Below are 19,326 nucleotides of genomic sequence, written 5' to 3'. Positions count from 1 at the left end.
AGCCTTATTTAGTTTTCTGGCTACAATCTCGACTCCTGGTAATACCTAGAACTTTTCAGTAAAAGGCAATGGCTGTTCCAATTGAAAAATGAGCAGACAATGGTCATTTAATCGAGATTAATAAAATCTGCTGAGAACATACATTCAACCTCGTTGCCACAGTACGGAAGTCCTGCACAAAGGCATTTGAATCCAAATTTAGCAGCTAACAAAACAGACTTCACAAGTCTCCTGCTACTATGCTCTCCAGATTTGAAGGGAGCTAGTATGCAACTGTAAAGGAGGATTGTCTAGGTTTTCTGTGTGGTCAATTCCTACCAATATTTGATCTTGTGTCCTCAAATTCTGGAAATACATGTGCATCTAATATTCAAAAAGGTGTGATGCACAACTTCGAATTCTGCTATACACTTGCGTTTTGAGGACAAATACAACAGAATTATGTTGATGTGCAGTAGAAATCAAATACAAAATCATAGGGGGAAAATGTTTTACTTTAAAACTTCTTAAGCTTTCCTTTCTTGGACTATAACAGGGATATATTATGCTCAAGCTCTAGTAATGTTTTGGGGGGTCAATGCGTTTACAACAGGTCATTCCCAGTTAGCAAGATTTGAGCCCAATGATTTCCTAATTTAACTCAATTACGTTTTGGTTTATTGAAATTTTAAACTGACCTGTTCATTCTGTGCTCATCATGTGAATTGTGTGTGGATTTTATAATTTAATGGGCAGTGCTATCATGATTAACAGATTTAACATTTATGTACTACAGGACCAGCCGTTTCAACATTCATTGCTTTGCTTTTAAATGTGTTGGTTTCAATGTGATTAGTTTTACTCTGGTATGCACGCCTGATTGTAATGGGTTTATTAATTACAATAATGAGTGAGGGCGCCCGATCAATAACCTTTCTACTACTAGTGATGCACTGTGGGTTGTGGGGCACATGACAATGAGCCTCCTCCCAATTCAGAAACTAAGACTACAAAAAAAAAGTTGTAGTATTCCAAATACAATACTAGATGGCAGGAGGGAGCACAGCATATCTACAACACACAGAGGGCCTTTGGGTTCGGCTGCAGGGAAAGTAATTTACACGGGTCAGCAGCAATCGCTGAATCCAGGGAAGGAGACAAAGTACGCTTGAACACCTACACTCCATTGCCAATGTTTAAATACCCTTTGTGTGTGCTGTGGTAGGACGATGGTGGCAATCTTTTAGTCTTTAGCTTTTCCAAAATCACATGGGAGAAATATTTCAACAAGCAAAAATTTGACCTGCAGGCATCCTATTTTATGGATACTCTTTAGGTTTTATCCTCGCTGTAGTGGCCTGCACCTCTAAGATGTCTACTATAATATGCACCCTCAAGGAGGGGATATACTGCTGCAGGACAGTTTCCTAGCAAACAATCCACAGTAGAGGCTAAAAAGGTTTTCTGCTATGCTATTTAGAAAGCCTATTTGAAGGATAAAAAGGAATCCGAAGTTTTTTTGCCGTATTTGAGGAGAGATTGGGATATCCACCGCTTCGCGGACAATGTATGTACAGGAGGAAGAACCATCGAAGTATGGTGAACTGGATGAGTTCCTCCCAGAAGAATGAACCATAAATCAAGGTAATGTTCTTTAGCTTCAAGTTCAAACATCTCATGGCACTCTTTAAACAATATTATTGGAGTTGGCACCTTGTGCTTTGTATCCTGAAAAGATCTTCAATTATATGAAATGATATACAATGGATTCTTATAAAGCATGCAAATGCCTCTTCCAACAGATGGACCAAAGATGTAATGGCCAATACTAAGAGCACTGCTTGTTGACATCAGCTCAAGAATTTGCTTTGGTCTAAAATGAAGGTGCCACAGTGTTTTAAAAAAAGCTGATCAGACAGTTTGGACCAGAAGTGAAGGTCCAGTAAAAGATACACCCTTTTCTCAGTGCTTGAGGATTACTGTACTCTGAAAGATGACCAGCGCCATTTCCTCTGACTTGGTTTCTCAGACCAACATTGGAGGAAAGTATGAGCTCTCTTCTAGCCCGTTGGCTTACAGTGGAAACAATGGCACCCAGTATTGTGCCACCAAATGCTTGGTCTTATTTTCCATTGCAGATCTAGTAGAAAGAGCTTAGCGTGAAGAAACTGAGGGATCTATGAACTCTAAATGTTTTATTAAGAAAAAAAAGAAAGATGACATGACCACCACACTAACACTATTGTTACATCCAGTGATCCTTGTTTGGAGTGGCACTTGTGGTAGTGCCTGGCGCCTATTGCTAGGTTTTAGCCTTATGCCTGCGGAAAGAGGTAAATCAATAAACATATAATCAATTTAATCAACTGACTTTCAGAACTGGGGAAGGAAGGTAATCTGTCACAGGAAATCATGTTGGCCTGGTTAAATAGATAAGAAATGCATCAAACAAATAGGATTAAAGATAAGAGGCAAGGCATTGGTTTTAAGTTTAAGAGAATGGTCAATAGCATTTCCAGTTCAGCATGAACTTTAAAAACAAATATTATTGTAAGCTAACTTACTGGCTCTCCAAGTTTATCCAAGTTGTCCAGAAAATACTTCACAGATTCTCCCTAAGGAAAGGAAAATAAAATGAAATAGATGTTTGTACTCAACATGTTCAACCACTAATTATAAAATTCTACATTTATATTAATTGCTACTGTTTTTATTTTTACTGTAGACAACCAAACAATATAGCTCATTCATTTACTATTTTCAGAAAAAATTAGTATATTTGATGAAAAAATTGCTCCAGCCGCAGGGCGCAACATTTTTTGCTGCTCCCTGTGGGTGGGAGCAATGCCGGCTCCCGCTGAAGGCGGACATTGGTGCTACCCCCATGGCCCCCCAATAATGGTGAAGGCTGTAGGGCACCCTCTTTTTATTGGCGGGATCCCCAGGGTTGAAATCCATTCGGGGAGTAGGGCTGCGTAGCTCCCTCCTCCCAGGTAATTGTTCAGGCCCTGGGGGATGGGGTCCACGGAGCGAATATTGGCCATGGGAGGCCTGCGTACCCCTCCTCCCCCTTTATTTTATGGTCGGTCCCTGGGAGGCAGGGAAAGGAGCTGCGTGACCCCCCTCCCCATGTACAATATGGCCAGGCCCTGTGACATTCAGTCCCTAGGACTGCAATCATCCTGGGGAGGGGTCTGCATGCCCTTCTTCCCCATACATTAAGGGGTGGGCCCTGTTGGGTAGGATTCCCTGGGCCAAATATGGCCCAGGAAGGGGCCATGTACCCTCCTCCTGGCCCTGCGCCCCCAATACCAATTATGCATGGCCTCGGCCTGGCTGGATGCGGGGGGTTCGCTGCAGGGTCTGATTGCAGGCCCTGTGTCCAACCTCCCGCTGCACATGGCTAAAGCCACATGTAGCTCGCTGCAGTATGGGGTTACAAAAAAAATGGTATTCTACATACAGCCTTTCCTTTCACAAGGAAGATCGGCAAATACTTTAACACCAATAGCAATGTTTAAAAAGCATAAGCAGCAATCTGTCAAAAGATATAGCCTAACTTTTGAGCTCTGCCTTTGAAGTGTAGAAAATGTGACTAGATAAATATAGAACTTCAAGGCATCTTTATTTATTGATTGGACTTTCGTTACTCACCAAAAATGTCTCGCAACCGACCCACAGTTTGGGAACCACGGTCTTAGAATTCATTCTCCCTCTCCTCTAATGTTTTGAAGCACAGTACCAACTACAAAATGCTGGAGGTTTCCACATAATCTCCATACACTTCACGCGCATCTAGGCACTGGATAGGTTCCATATTTATTTTGAACAGATCTAAGGTGCCCATTACCTTTGTTTATGGATTATTGAGATGGTGCTTTCCACATGCAGGGACACAAACTATGCGGCAGAGAAGGACGAAACTATGCGGCAGAGAAGGACCAAACTATCCGGCAGTGCCTACCAAATTACGCGGCAAAAGAAGGCAGCATTTCCAGGCACATTTTGCGATAGTTTTACTACATTTTGTCATTTTTACAAAGGCTAATATTGTTACCTCAGTATCCGTAAATGCCAAAATAAAGCAATTGGCAAATGAAAGGTGACGAGCTAACCGTTGCAAATTAACTCCCACTGCACAGTAATAAGTGTTGCTGTTTAGAAGCTTTTGATCAGTTTGAGCTATATTTTTGTTACTCTGCTGACAATACAGCTGATTACTATGCAGCAAATGCGGTAAATTCATAATTATACCGAAAATGCAGTGGCTGCATACATCCAGTGGCCCTACATATATTTTAGAATATGGATAGCATAAAACATACAGCATGACCACTTTTACCAATGAGACTTTTTGCAATGTTCACCAATCTACCATTGAATGGATAGGTATACTTCCTTATTAACCACTGTTATATGCTTTGCATAGTTGGTTCCCTTTTGGTCAAATGTCTTCATTTTGAGGATCACAGAATCACTCTTCGCAAGTTTATATCATCAGGATCTAACCTTTGGAAGTTAGCAATGGTTTACTCTGCTTATCTCCACCGATCACAACACCTTCCATTTTAGCCTCATAACCCTGCTTACCTAATATTAGGTATTCTATTTGATTCAATATATGTGGATACGTTTTTTATTCTACTTATCCCTGTAATCAATAATCAGGTTTCTTTTTCTTGGTACCTTATTTTTTATTGCCTTGCTAAGACTCTAGATGATATTCCCCCTACACCCCCATCCGCACCCACTAAAGCAGTTTATCAGTTTGTTTCTTCTCAAAACTATCCAAAGTGATCTAATTGTCCTGGCCATTAACAATCCACTGTAACATTCCATATCGGAGGACTCGGGTGAAAACTAGTTGTATGTAAGACACTACTGCTGCAGTAAGCAGAACAAGTAAAACTTAATTTCGTTAGTTTTTTATTCAGAGCACTCATGACCCATAGCTTTTTCTCCCTTCTCCAAAATGTAATCAGGTTATCAGTACAGGGCTTGAACTATATTAGAGGGCTCCACCTGCTACGCCTTAGTAGTGGATGAGAGCTTGGTGGAGCAATGAGAGCGGGCTTTAGAAATTGGGATTCCAAAAAACCCTAGACAACAGGGAGAATATTTTGAAACAAATAATGAATGGGGTAAAGAGCTGCCTCTCTTTCACTTGTCCCATGTTATAGACAATATCTCGGTCACCACTGGGATGGATAAATTGGATGCTTTCCCGAAAGCTACCCATTCAACCCATGTTGGGCATGGAGGAGCAGAAAGTCTACAGGATAGGGCTAAAATTTGGAAAACGAGAAAGGAATGGGAGCATTAGGCCAGTTTTGAAATTGGGGCTGTAAAGAATCTTTGTCTTCTTGGTATTTGGCTGCTTTCAAACCAAGGACAATACCTGAAAATATGTTCTCGCACAAGAGACCACTGTAAACAACTTTCAAGTTCAAGTAAACCAAAACAGCAAGGTGTAAGCAGTAGAAACAATATTTAAAGTAAGTAAAGTTTGAAAGTGTAACATGAAAAAAAGTGGTGCAAGAGTGCCAAATCTACAAGGACACCAATGTGTCGATACAAACTACTATCATTAAACTATCAACGAATCAAATGCGGCTACATTCTTCTAAGTGCGTTGAGTAAATGTTCAATATGTACTGTAAAGGCAGTCCTTTCAAAGCAAAAGTGTTGCAGAAGCGGGTAGCTACTATTAGGAACCTTAAGGACATACAAGTTCCTTATAACGTGGAGAAATAGGAAAAAAGTATGTGTAATGCAATAGGTCTCGCATTTGCTACAGTTTAAGCTATTGGCATTGTAAATGACAATGCCTATTTATCAGTTTTGAAAACCAACACAAATAAAAGGCATTGTAAATGACAATGCCAATAGCTCAAACTCTCGCAAATGCGAGACCTATTGCATTGCAAATGCTTGTTTGCACTGCTGCTGCCTGCGCTGTACCATACCCGCATTAATGATGCCAGTGGCGTGTCTGTGCCGTGTCAAAGTCAGTTTTATCTTTCCGCTATAGAATAGCCAAAACAATTGATCTTGCCAATGCTGCTGATGCACTAAGACTCTCTAACGCCTGTGCCTGGAGGAGCAACATAAAGATCTGTTTCTGACAGGTCATCTCCAGCCATATGTATAGAAACAGCTAATTCTCATGTACGGAGACAGCTTCATCAGTACTATAGCAGTTTCCTTCTGCTCTGCTTCTGTCGGGATTTTTCATGACTCATCAGAAGAAACCCGAAGGGTTCCCTCCGAATATGTGCTTTAGAAGCCATCACGCTAACCTGCCCCCCTCCCCAATCCCCATGACCTATACAGACAAACACAGATGCAAGCCCGTACTCTCAAGCACACGCACACACTGGTCAGTCGAAGAATGTCCACTAATTATAACAAGCATTTACAATACAACGGTCTAGACTTTGCAAAAGTTAGAGCTATTGGCATTGTAAATGACAATCTTTATTTATGTGCTGGTTTTGAAAACACATAAATAAATGGCATTGTCATTTACAATGCCAATAGCTTAATCTCTCGCAAATGCGAGACCTATTGCATTCGCACACACACAGCCACACACACACACACACACACACACAGTCACAGTCACAGTCACACACACAGCCACAGCATCGTTCCTCTATAAGGCTATGGAACTCCTCTGTGACTTGCAATATTCTTATAAAGTGCGGCAGGGGGTACTTTGTTCCTTATATTACAGGAGACGTGAAAACGTGGGTAGTTGTGTGGAATTGAACACGAGTGTATAATAAATTATCGGGTTTAGTTGAAAGGGTGTGGGTTATGAGTGTAATCTATGTGGGGAATATTTTGGTAATGACACATACATCTCTTGTTACTATCCTGTAGTTCATTCTTGGACTGAATGGAGATATATTAAAGACCGGTGCATCAGGCCTGGGCCTACAATCAGCAGTATGCTTAGTGCTGTAGGCTGAAATACAGTAACTGACTGAGGGTCACCCTTCTAGCATGGGGCCACTGACTGCCACTGTGTCCACACAGCACGCCTTAGTGTATGAGCGCGCTGCACCTCAGACGGGAGTCATGTCAGACTCTGGATAATCCGTGCCCCAGAGGCAGACATGCCTTCTGCTCCTGGACACAATGCACATTATCCTCGCAGGACTGTACAATCTGGAGGACAGTCAGGGGAATAACGCGTGTCCCTGCAGCACAGAGGAACCGCCAGCCCTTCAGGCCCTTCCAGTCATTCAGCCCATGGCCATGCAATGAATATCTGTGAGACACGGGAGACTGATGGGTCCTCATTGCGTCCTGCAAGGTGGTGTTTGTGGTGTGGAGATTGTTCTATGCCACTGAGATCAGCCAGGACTAAGCTGCCCACTGACTGCTTGTGAAGCGAAAGAATTACATCCAATCCATGTTTTGCTGCAAACAGAACAATCGAGCATGCTGGGATTTGTAGGCCAAAACAGCTCAGTGTCAGTCAGTGCTATTGGCTGCCGGCCCGATTCGCGGCATTGGACTGTGACAGCTCTACCTCTGCCCCAAGGAGTGGCCAGGTTGTGTTATATGTTCAACGATTAAAAAGGTCCTACCCGAGGTAGGCTACCTCCTCAGTTAACCTCAAAGCACAGCCGTGTCTGCGCACAGATTAACATACACATGTCACTTTTTCCTCTTGCAACATATCGTTTGCTACCTCTTGTATTCTGTTAGCTCTTGATAAATTGTCACTATTGCATTATGTAACGTATGCTTTTGTAACATGCTCACTGTAATTTTTCCTCATGTTTCACTACTGTTCCTGTTGTGAAGCACTCAGACACCTTCGGGTAAAGTCCGCGAATATAAAAACGCATAGAAAAATAAATAATAATAATAAAATACCCTAGAGAACAGCAGGGCTCGCGCCTCACCTTGCAGAAAGGAGTCCAGGGGGCTGCAGCCCCAGATGTCCCAGGGCAGGCTGGGCAGGAGACTTCAGGTAGGACAGCATAGTGAGCGGGGGGCACTGACTAGAATCAGTGATAGGGGGGAGAGACCAGTGCCCCGCGGGCAGAGGTGCGCTCTGCCGCAGGCTGTGCTCTGAGCCTGGCCGGGCAGGGGGGAGAGGAGAGCGCGCCCCGTGTGAGCTGTGGACGGGGATCTCTGTTCAGCTGGTATCGGCTGCTCGTCTCCTCCGGGGCCACCCTGTCGCTGTTTACAAAGCCCAGTGACCGAGAAGGTTTAAAGCTCAGTCTGGACACAAGCGACGAGCGCTGACAACGGCGGGAGGGGTAGTGAATGGAGTGAAGGACAGTGGGATCCGAAGGTTTCCATCAAGCACTCGCCCCCTCAAAAATGACGGGCGTTTCTCCCCAATGGTTTGTGGTAGGAGTCTCACAAGCCTCCGCTACACGTACCTTGCCTTCTGTGGTAAGAGATGTTGGGGATGGCTCCTTGTACGTCGCTTTCCACCTTGCGGGGCTTGTAGCCGTACACTCCGCGGTGCGTATGATCGGTTCGCAGCCCGGGATGTGTGTGCTTCGGGGCCCTGCACAGCAACGGAAGCCCCAACATGTTTACAGTAGAGACCAGGATTAGACTACAGCAGGCATGTGCGGCTCTTAGACTCCGCCCACCCACGCGCAGTAAATGGAGTGAAGGACGATGGGATCCGAAGGTTTTCAACAAGCACTCACCCCCACATCCCCCCCCCCCCCCCCCCCCGAAAATGACGGGCATTTCTCCAAGCCATTTCTGAATGACCTTGGAGAAACATGGTGGTGTGGAGCGCTCCTCTCTTGACTTCCGGAGATCGGAAGGCAAGAGAAGAGCGCTCCACACCACCTTGATTCTCCGAGGTCATTCAGAAATGGCTAGGAGAAAGCATAGTCTTTTTCAGATTCAGGGGCGTGGTTTTCGTTCTCTCCTCTTCCCATTGGCTGGAAGGTAAAATTCCAGCCAATGGGAAGAGGAGAGAACGAAAAGAAAGGAGAAAAAACACGGCCCTGAATCTGGAAAAGACTGGGCTTGAACTGAGTGAGGCCCCTCTCCTCCAATGGCTGGCCTCCATTTAGGAAGCCAGCCAATGGAGAAGAGGGGCGGGTTCAAGCCCCCTACTAAGAGACATTAATTCTCGGCTGCGCGAGCACTGCTGCTCAGTGCAACGCTAGTTAGAGACCTAAAAAGCAAGATCTGTTTATTTTGTTATTGCTTGCTGCATGAGATTTTTAAAAACTTTTTTAGGTGCAACTCCGTGGGTGCAAAGTCTGATTCAGTAAACCCCCAGGTTGCTCAGCACATCTTAAAAATAGAGTGCAGAGTCAAGGAAACATCACCCGTAAGTTCCCATGCACAATTCTCTCCAAGGTTCGGTGGTTTCCACATATCATGAAGCTGTGTGAAGCACAAAAGCAGGCTGGTCAGTGCAAAATCTTGCATTCTATGCGCTGTAGACCTTCAGGATTTGTCAGTCAAAGGATAATCACGTGCAGTGGTGTGGTCCGTACCAGAACGATACCCTGAGCAAAGTCAGGCATCTAGCAGGCCACGACCCATCCAACAGATTACTCGGACGTGCACTGGACTGCTCTAAGGATACAGGTAGAATGTTCTTACCGAGATTGTCGCAGTTTCTCAGGCCTATCTTAAACTTGTCCTGATGATGATCGTACCATTTTAATGGATCGAAACGCCGTCGACAATCACATGCAGACCCAATTCCTATTAAGTTATTGTACTGTTTATTGGCTGTAACCTTGATAATGTCATTTTGATACAAGTAGTACAACTTCAAGTCACGTGTCACATTTTTGCCTGAGCAAATTTTTCACTTCACTTTTGTTCACAACAGTCTTATATAAGAAAATTCTATACACAGATATTTGTACATTAAAAATAGTTTTGAATTTACAATATTATTCCAAACCACATCCTTGCCGTCTTAGGGATTGTTCTATAAAAAAAATGGGAGTCTAATTATCAAAAGCAAGAAAGCAGACCGAAACGTATACTAACAATACCATTACTTCTACTTCCGCTCCTAGTTCTCATACTATTACTCCTACGTTTGTTAGTTTTAATAATTAAGCAGCTCATGTCATCAATATCAACAAGCTGGCTCTGTGGAGCCGACGGTGGGAGGGAAACTGAAAGCGCGCGAAAGACCCTTTACCTCTGGTACACAGACCACAAAAGATCTACTCAGAGCATCTGCAGTCACCTTGAAGTTTGCCTGTCGTGTACTGTAGAACTAATGGATGAAGAGGAGTAAGTGGTTAAGAATTGTCACTGTTACATGAGCGTGGCTCTATTACTACAGCCTTTATGGGGCATGAACACCGGGTCTCCATGAGGTATGATTTTCAATGTCAGCAGGAAAATTGTGATTTTTGATTAAAGCCCTGGAATGCTGGTTGGCCTCTGTGCGGACAGTTTGAGAGAAGTAATGTTTTTTCCCGGTGCAGAGACCGCAGCATGAGCTCTAAGAATGGGGAGGGCAGCAATGAGGTAGGGCTGCAGTGTCAACACATGAGGTGGATAGTAGAGTGGAAACCTATCCCAGATCATTGAGGAGTTTTGAGTGACAGAGTTATGGCAAAGCCTAGGAATACACAGTGGTAAGTTCGCCCGTACCAATATGTGCTTCCAAGGACAGCAGTTCTATAACCTAGCGGCAGCATTGCAGGTATCTAGATAGGAACACTTGGAAGTGATTGCTACTCAGCCCACTGGTTTATTACATGTGTGTTCTTCACAAAGTGCAGATTTCTAATAAGAGCTTACATTTAAAGTCACACCATCACCTCAATAAAACTCTATTCCTTGTAGCAAATCTTACGAATTCAATCACATCCCCCAAAAGTAATACAGATTGCTTTCCCACCCAGTTCTGAAACCAAAAGGAAGACCTAGTTCTAATCTATTATGGGTCTAAATCATGTAATCAGACTAAAGATTGTTCTCCCTCTGGCTTTCACACTTGTGTTTCAACTTTGCTATTTAACTTTCCGCAAGCAGAGATTGTTTCACAAATCAACGGTGTGCAATGCTTAATGCTTGGTATAATAGTTGTAATTCCTGACTTATTCCAGGCACAGTAGTGCCTTGCCCTGGTGAAACGTTTGTTGCAGTGGCATAATGGTGGTAATTTGTTGTATATTACAGGCATTCGCGGCACAATGGTACCCACCCTGGTGTAATGGTAGCACTGGCTACTCTTAACGTTAGTACTGTCGCTGTCCGAGATCTGAAGCACCCTGTCTGTATGCGCCCATCCACCCACTCACCCCTTGATCCATCCATGCATGCACACACTCCTTACATCATCACACTCCGTAAATGACTGCTTTTTGGGCTTCCATTCATTACCCTGGCCAACAATCACACACGCACTAGCCAATCAATAAAAAAAAACTTTCACTCATGAAATAGCCATACCTATTGGCTTTACTAATGCTTCTTTGCTGAGCAACCTGCAGGCTCGTCATCTCATGCTTTGTTTACACAGCCAGCCATTGGTTGTCGTTAGCAAGGCAAGAACGGATACGTGAGCGAACCACTTGTGACATTAATAGGTTATATGAAACAACAGGGCATTATGTGAGAGAATTATGTAAAGAAGCAGTGCTTTGCCACCTTTGACGCTTACCGGAGTTAAGAGTGTTCCGACATGAGAGCGAGAGCAATATGATATATGGTATAAAAACTGGACCATTACCAGTTGTAAAAAGTATCACTACATTAACGCCCTCTTGGGTTATAAACGAACAGATCCTAACCACACATTTCCACAAATCGGAGTCTGTAGCCTGTGATGGAAATATCCGAACCGTTCTGAAGGATTCTGCCCCCGAGTTTCGAAAAATTCTGTAGTGTCATACTAATGGTAGATTGCCCACTGAACACGCCCCATATAATAGCAGAAGCACGGTGCATTACGCTTAATGGTTTATTGAGATGCCGGTTAAAGTACAGATTTCTGTTAGGGTTATTCCTTCCTGTACTGTTTTCTAACTGGGATGTTTGTGTCACAGTGAATAACTTTGATACATGCGCAGTTTGGCACTAATGCTGCTGTTGACTGACATCTGCTTGTTGGGTCTGGTCAGCTTGTTGGTGATTGTATAGTTTACCTGTATGGTGTTTTCAGGGGCCTGGTTGGCGTGCCTATTTCGGTGTAATTGTACGCTAGTTGCAGTTCTGGATATGATGAATTTCCCTTACTCATTAAAGGGTAGCACCCTTGTTAGGGCGCTGTGGGGATCTTTTTTTAAGGAATTGTCGTGTTCCTTTTCTCCCTAGCCCAGTCCTACTATTGCCCAGTGACGTAGCGAGATGACTGAATCCCTAAGGCCCCTCGTAGACTCTCGCTTGTTAGTAAAATGCAGTAATAACTGCAGTGCCGCGGGTTCAATACAACACAGGGCTCCGGTGCCTCTGCACCATGGGTAGCATTGCCTTTCCATTGTACGGTTATCAGTGTGCAACCAGTGTCTGGTTTGCAACTCTCTGGCAAGGCCACTGGAATTACGCGATTGTGTGGCTGATGAGTTTTTACCATAATTAGGATTCTGCCGCATTTACCACATAATCCATTCGACGATCAAAAAAAAAAAAAAAAGATATAATATGTAGCTCAAAAAGTTACTAAAACGCAGCGAAATGTGGTGCCAAGTGCAGTTGAAGGCCCTTTACAAAGGTTGACATTTCTGTTGCTAGTTGCTATGTGTGGGTGTTAAACTGGTACTAATGAGATGCAACCTTTGCCAAACAGTGTTAAAAAGTGTAAACATGACAAAAAACTATCAGAAAATATGACTCATAATTTGGCCCTCCCCTGCCGCATAATTAGTGGCCCTGCTATCTGGCTTTGTGTGCCTCTGTGGCACAAGTCTTTTATACCCAGCTGTTCTGGTTGAACTTGTTATCACCTTGGTACATCAGTTTCTGTCTCCAGCTCTTTCCAATGCCCCGCCCTCCCCCGTATGTTATTATATCATATCACTAGCCCAGATTGTACCTTGCTCTCCTTAGCCTTCTCTACCCATCTTTCTGGCCGGCTTGCCCTTGTGCCCTCTGTCCTCCAGTGACCTGCTCCACGCCCATGTCTGTGGTTGGACGAATATTCTCTGACGCACTCCTCGTCGGACCCCCACGAAGTGCTGCCGCTCTGGGCTTGGGAGCAAAGACTCTCATTCGACAGACACAAAAACTTTAAATGTTCAGGGGTAAACCCATGTAACTGCTCTCGGACTTCATTAGATCCTGTTATAAGACAGCCACCCATCCTCCGCGTAGGCCACCCCCACCAACACGCCCCATCCATAATCCCATTCACCTGCTGTACCCTCGCCCCAATAGTTACAGTCACTGTCACCTAATCTAACCAACAACACCGCTTTTGTACTGCGTGTCGGTGTTTTGTAGCTTGGTTCACACGCTATACATTCTTTACATGCACACCTATAAATGAGGTCCTGGTGGTTATGGTATCCCTGGGCTACAATATACAGAGGGCTCTCCCAGGTAACAGGACAAGCGCGACCAAGGAACAGACTGCTCTCTGCAGCTGAATACAGCGTCTCCACCCTTAGAGCTGGACTGTCACGGTTCGCCTTGCACATTGTTTCACCTCACCCTAATTAACCAAATCGGGAGGGGTTTACTGATATGGATTACTAAGTTCCCACCTTGCTGGATGAAGCCATCTCATAGGTGGTGGCAAAAATATTTTGTTGGCATCCACTTCAAGTGCACCCCATGGACTGCTCTGCTTTCAGTTGTTTTCGCGGTGAATATTAGGGTCACTTAAACCATACAACTCGAACATTCCAGACCTAGGAGACTCTCACACAAGACGGAATTTCACACAGGGCACACATACATGCAAACATTTTAGAAAGGGAAAGAGGGAAATAAAACAAGCCTGCCTCTGTCTGCGGACTGCTGGTGCTCACGCACTGTGCACGCACTCGCGCGGGCTCAGCAGTTGTTTCCAGTGCAGTTTGTTCCCAGTCTAGCGCGGACACCCGCGTCGCACCGCGAGCCACGCAATTTCACCAGAGCAGTGCTGGCGGGAAGGACACCTCCAGACTAGTTAATGAGGCCGGTGGCACCGTTCCTTTCTCCTGCAAGGGCCAGCAGCTTGTGTGCTCCGAGCAGGGAGGGGGTGGGACCGAGGAGAGGCTCTCTGAGTGGACGTGTGCTCCAAGGGGGCTTAAGGGAGGAGAGGCTGCCCACGCAAATCACAAGAGTCCGCCGGGATCCCCCTGCTCTCCCAGTGACCCCGTGCACCTCTGTGCTCCGTGTCTGCTTCACAGAAGACGTGAAGAATGTTCTTATCTGCTTGTTAACTAAACAAACAGATAAGAATAGTCTTTACGCCAGCCAGAAAGCAGGTTACCTTGTCCGAGGGGCAGTGCGAAAAGGGAACAGGGTAGCATCTAAAACCCCTCTTTTCCATTTGGAAGCCAGCGTTTACCATAAACGCTGACGCTACCCAATGAAAAGGAGGGGCGGAGCTTACAGTACCCTTTCTAGCACAATCTCTCGCAGAGGCATGGCTGCAGCTTCGCTGCTCCGCCCACACCTCTACGAGACCTAAAAATAAGGAGATCAGGCATTTGTCCCCAATGTGAAGTAGAACTACAGTTAGTCAAACAATGCAATGCTCATATTAATAAAACATGACAATGTCCTCAGCTATGAGAACTATAATGGGCAGGATCTCGGACTTACTTTAGTTTGTCTAAGAAATACAGATAAGAGCAAAAACAGACGCATTGACAAAGCCAATAGGAACTTCCTACACAAGAGCTATTGGCTTTGCCAATGTCTTTTAGCTATGTTATAGAATGGCATAGAGTGGCCTGAAGGGGCGTGACACAGAGTGAGGCCCGGAGGGGGCAGCTGAGCAGGGCAGCTCCGAGTGCAGTGGCGCGGAACGGAGAGGCGCGCAGCGGAACGGAGTGGCGCGCAGCGGAACGGAGTGGCGCCGAAGAGTATAGTTGAGTAGCGTGGAGCATATTGCGTGGTGTGGGGTAGAGTTGCACTGTGTGGGGTGGCATGGAGTGGCGCAGAGTGGACTGACTTGGAGTGAAGTAGAGTGGTGCAGAATAGAGTACAGTGGCGCAGAGTACAGTGGCCAAAAGTACAGTGGTGTAGAGTAGAGCGGTCAAACGTTACGTGGTGCAGAGTAGAGTGGCATACAGCAGTGTGGCATACAGCAGTGTGGCATAGAGTGCAGTGGGGTAGAGTGCAGGGCAGGAGGTAGACAAGAAAAGAAACATGGAAGTGTCGGGGGTTGGAAGGGAAAAGAAGCAACATGGAAGGGGGTGTGAGGCAACAGAAAATATATGGAAGGGGATATGGGAGGTTGACTGAAAACACAAGAACTCATACTGGGTGTTGGAACACAAAAAAATAAAGTACCTCCAAAAACGGGAGCAGTGGAAGGACAAGTACTTGGTCCACGCTCCAGGAGGAGGGCCAAACACAAGAAGAGGACAAAACGCCCCTGTGTCGTGACAAACGGGAGAGGCGCAAATTAGAGCGATGCTGAAGGTAACAAATGGTAAGCTATGGGTGGTCTGTAAGCCCACTGTATGTAAACAAAAATCTTGCAGGAAGTGCATGCGCGGTCTAGGCAACATCTAAAAAAGAGCAGAACTGTAGGAAACACACTAAAAGTAATAAGTAATTTGTTAATATGGCACAGTCATGTTATTTCCCACCAGCAGCTTGGCACAAATGGTCATCTTAACTCTTTTACGGGCTTCTATCGGGCAAAAACTTCACCTGCACATCAGATCACTTTGTAGCCCCACTTGCTTGAGCAGGTTTTTTGATCTTACTAAATATTTTTATTTAGGTTTACGTTGCAATACACTCTGGTATGACCCGTTAATATGCTTCTACAAGGCATGCTGTGGTGAAATATTCTGCAGACTGAACTACACTCCAAGGTCTACGACATTAACAGGTCTCCATCTTTCCGAATTCTGGCAGAAGATATTTTCCAAGCCCAAACAGGTGCATATGCATCACTTCTTTCATTCCTTTAAGATGAGTTATTACAACAGATAATCTTTTTTTGCTCTTAGGTCGATTGGTGTTGCAGAGGAGAGTAAAAGAACACTTAAGATTAATTTCAGTACTCACCCTTGTGTAAGAACTGGCTCGAGAACATTAATTCGCTTTACGTGGTCTGATCCCTCGATCGACATACTATTTTTGCCAGCCTAACCCATTCTTACATTTTTCTAGAATACTAGAAACCTGTAGTTCCACTAGTTTGATAACGGAGGTTACCAACTTCTTAGTCATGGCCAAAGACAACTGTTGCTTTGAAGTAGCTACCTATTCTATACGAATTGAATATTCTACCTCATTTGACACAATGAGCAGGTTAGAGACTTGTTTTGCCAAATGGGTGTTTAATCCTAGTTATAGTACGTAGCCACACAGTCACTACTTTGGCATTCTTTTAGTTAGGCAGTCGTGCATGGATTGCTTGCTTAGCTTGTTATAGGTACCTTATATTTTAAGACTTTCTCTAAAACAAATTGTCTATCCTCCCTTTTTTTGGTTTAAGAGGTCATCTGTAGTGGTTTGTTGTTTATTAATACTTCTTCGGTAATTCCATTGGTTTTATATTCCATTGGTGTTCCATATTAACAGACAACTATTAATCTGTACTGTCAGACTTTTCTTTGCACATAAGAAAACTTGAAGTGTACACATATGCTGTATACAGTATAGCGCTTTGATTTGTTTAGCATTGACAGCCTTGATGAAGACCCAGTTTATGAAACCAAATGTGTTCTAGTAAACCAAACTAACATTTTAACACCATTATTCAGACCAATAAAAGAAACTGAAAGATAGATAAAAGTAATTCATAAAATGTACATCTTAAGTGCATAATTCTGTGTGCAGACCTTATGTTGTAATTAATAAGCAGAATTCCTCTCCGGGAAGGTGCAGAGAATTGCCTCACCCAAGAGCAGCAGGGGGTGTTGGATTAAGCAACACCTTCTATATGCCAGCTTTCATTTGACTTAAGGGAACAAGGATGCTTTGCTGCTCGATTGATTTACAGCTTAATTTTGCACAAAGCATGCTCAAACTTTTTATTGCACATCAGCCAGACCAAGCATGCACATAGTGCATAAAGTTCTGAATCAACTCCCCTGTGGTAACGAAGACACCATAGCACACCCAATAAATAAGGTGGCACTGAAAAAGAGTGCTCAATGGCAGTAATAAGTAAATACCAAAGTACAAAAGAATCATTTTACTGCCTGCACAATCCGCCGCTGTACGCCAGTAGTGCACACATTCCAATAAGTGATCATGTTCACCCTTCACCAAAAAAATAGCTGATCTGGTGTCCAAAACACAAAAAAATCAAGCATTTGAAAGATGCTCTCTTTGAGTGTTTCCTGGTTGTCCTAGTGTAGTAATGTGTAATTCATATTCTCCGAAGCCCTTTTTTGGTTGGTTGAATATGCAGCTAAACAGTTTGTTGGATTTAGTCGGAACAGAGCTGGTTGCAGTTTGCTTATGAATAATGCATTCAGGTTCACGAGTTTTGGAAGTAAGTCACCTCCCCAGCCGGACTTTGGGCAGACTTTACTTGTCTCTCCGTTGTATCTCCCTCCTACTCCTTCACCCTACCCCCTTACCCTACTCCGCTCCATTTTACAGGTTGCTGTTATTACCTTATAACAAAGTATTTTAATACTTACAGGTATTGTTTTTTATTGAATGTTGATCCAATATTCTTGGATATTACACGTTCTTCTATTTTTTCCAGGTTCTGATCAGACAACAGACTAAACCGATAGCAGGATAATACCAGTTTCCTATTATGCTTCTAAGGTCCTCTCAAGGTCCATGATCTGGTTCTACGCTCAGGTGACCAGTTGGATCAATCCAGTTCACTCTGTGCTGGGTATTTCAAGTTTCAAGACTGTTAGCCATCGTTGGCAAAGACTATGTTAAAGGGCGTCCTAGGATTATATCGTCGTCGGCATGGCCCGACAAGATGTTTGAATTTGAGGTCATGAACAGTTATTGGGAAATGTCATTCCATTTTTGATGTTAAACTTGATTGGCTGCTGTGTAAAACTGAAACAGTGAAGAAAGACAACATAATCATTGCCTCAGTGTCTTAATGGAATTGAAATTCGACGTGATGGGTACAATTCATTTTAGTGAAGCTCTTTTTTCTTCCAGACATAATTTACCCTTGACTGGTGAGTGTAGGAGTTCTCATACTGCGCCAGTAGGATCTGGGTTGTGGGTAAATGTGAACGGTATGTTTACAGTTTGTGTATGTAGTGCTTTAGCAAAGAGTTGCGATTTACACTAGCGTCTTTTAACCGTCCGACTTCTGTGAACCCAATTGAAGCCCCTAATGGAAGTCAGGGTCCTCAGCTTAAGCAATTTTAGCGATGTGAACTTCAAAACAATACACAAAGATAACAAGCATTTGCAATGCAATAGATCTCGCATTCGAAAAGTTAGAGTTATTAGTATTGTAAATAGCAATTTGTTTATTTATGTGGTAGTTTTGAAAATATCTAACTTAATAGTTTATGTAAAATGCGAATATTTTTAACTTTTGGAAATGTGACACCTATAGCATTAGTAATGCAATATGTCGTGCATTAATGTAACGTGCATCTATTGATATAACAATGGTAGCGTCACTAGATTTTGGTAGGATAGAGGCAGTTTTTGCCAGAACGCGCGCACATTTTTTTTCATTACTGCCACGCCCACTATCACCGCCACAGCAGGCAGCTCACTACGAGAGTAAGATTGCGTCAAGTCAGCCTGCCTACTCAACCTGACTCGTAGTAATTAGTATGCGTAACACGAGGCAGGTTAAAAATGAGTAAACAAAAGGCCGTGAATGCTGTTGCAGCCCGTGTGAATGTGCCCTTGCCTCTCGTCCCTCGCCTCCCGCTGTCTCAAGTGAGCCCTTGTCAGTCTGTTCCCCACAGGTATGTTTAGTACTAATTTACTCTGGTAGTAGTACTGTAACGTCAGAACAGGGCAGGGGGCATGGTGTCTAGGAGACAACAGTAGGTGGGACGGGAAGGTGTTGAGGACGAGCACGAGGAAGTTAGGTGCAATGTCTGAGGAAGGCGGGCCCACGGGAGGCCGCAGGCGTAGGGAAGGAAAATATGAAAGCGTTTGGAGGGATTGTGGGCAAAGGGAACTAGGAGTGAAAGGTGTGCTCTTCCATGAGGTGGAGTGGGGGCTCAAGTATATGTGGGGTGGCGGGGATGCGAACTAGGGGTCTTAGGAATTCATAGAATTGTTAATGGTGGCACTGCATTGCGTGCTGCG

At 44.1% G+C, this 19,326-nt stretch overlaps 1 protein-coding gene across 1 annotated transcript in view; it reads right to left on the bottom strand.

Moving 5' to 3' along the window:
• The window catches only part of GNA13 (G protein subunit alpha 13), a 201,225-nt gene that overhangs the window by 65,590 nt on the left and 116,309 nt on the right, over nucleotides 1–19,326 (bottom strand). Inside the window, exon 3 of the mRNA XM_086930946.1 lies at nucleotides 2,544–2,594. Coding sequence (XP_086787072.1) covers nucleotides 2,544–2,594 — 51 coding nt within the window. The remainder of the gene's footprint in view (nucleotides 1–2,543; nucleotides 2,595–19,326) is intronic.

Source organism: Lissotriton vulgaris, chromosome 7, assembly GCF_964263255.1.
Source record: "Lissotriton vulgaris chromosome 7, aLisVul1.2, whole genome shotgun sequence".
Classification (NCBI taxonomy): Eukaryota; Metazoa; Chordata; class Amphibia; order Caudata; family Salamandridae; genus Lissotriton; species Lissotriton vulgaris.
Note: the sequence above shows the minus strand (reverse complement) of the source record. Positions and strands in the feature narration are given on the sequence as shown.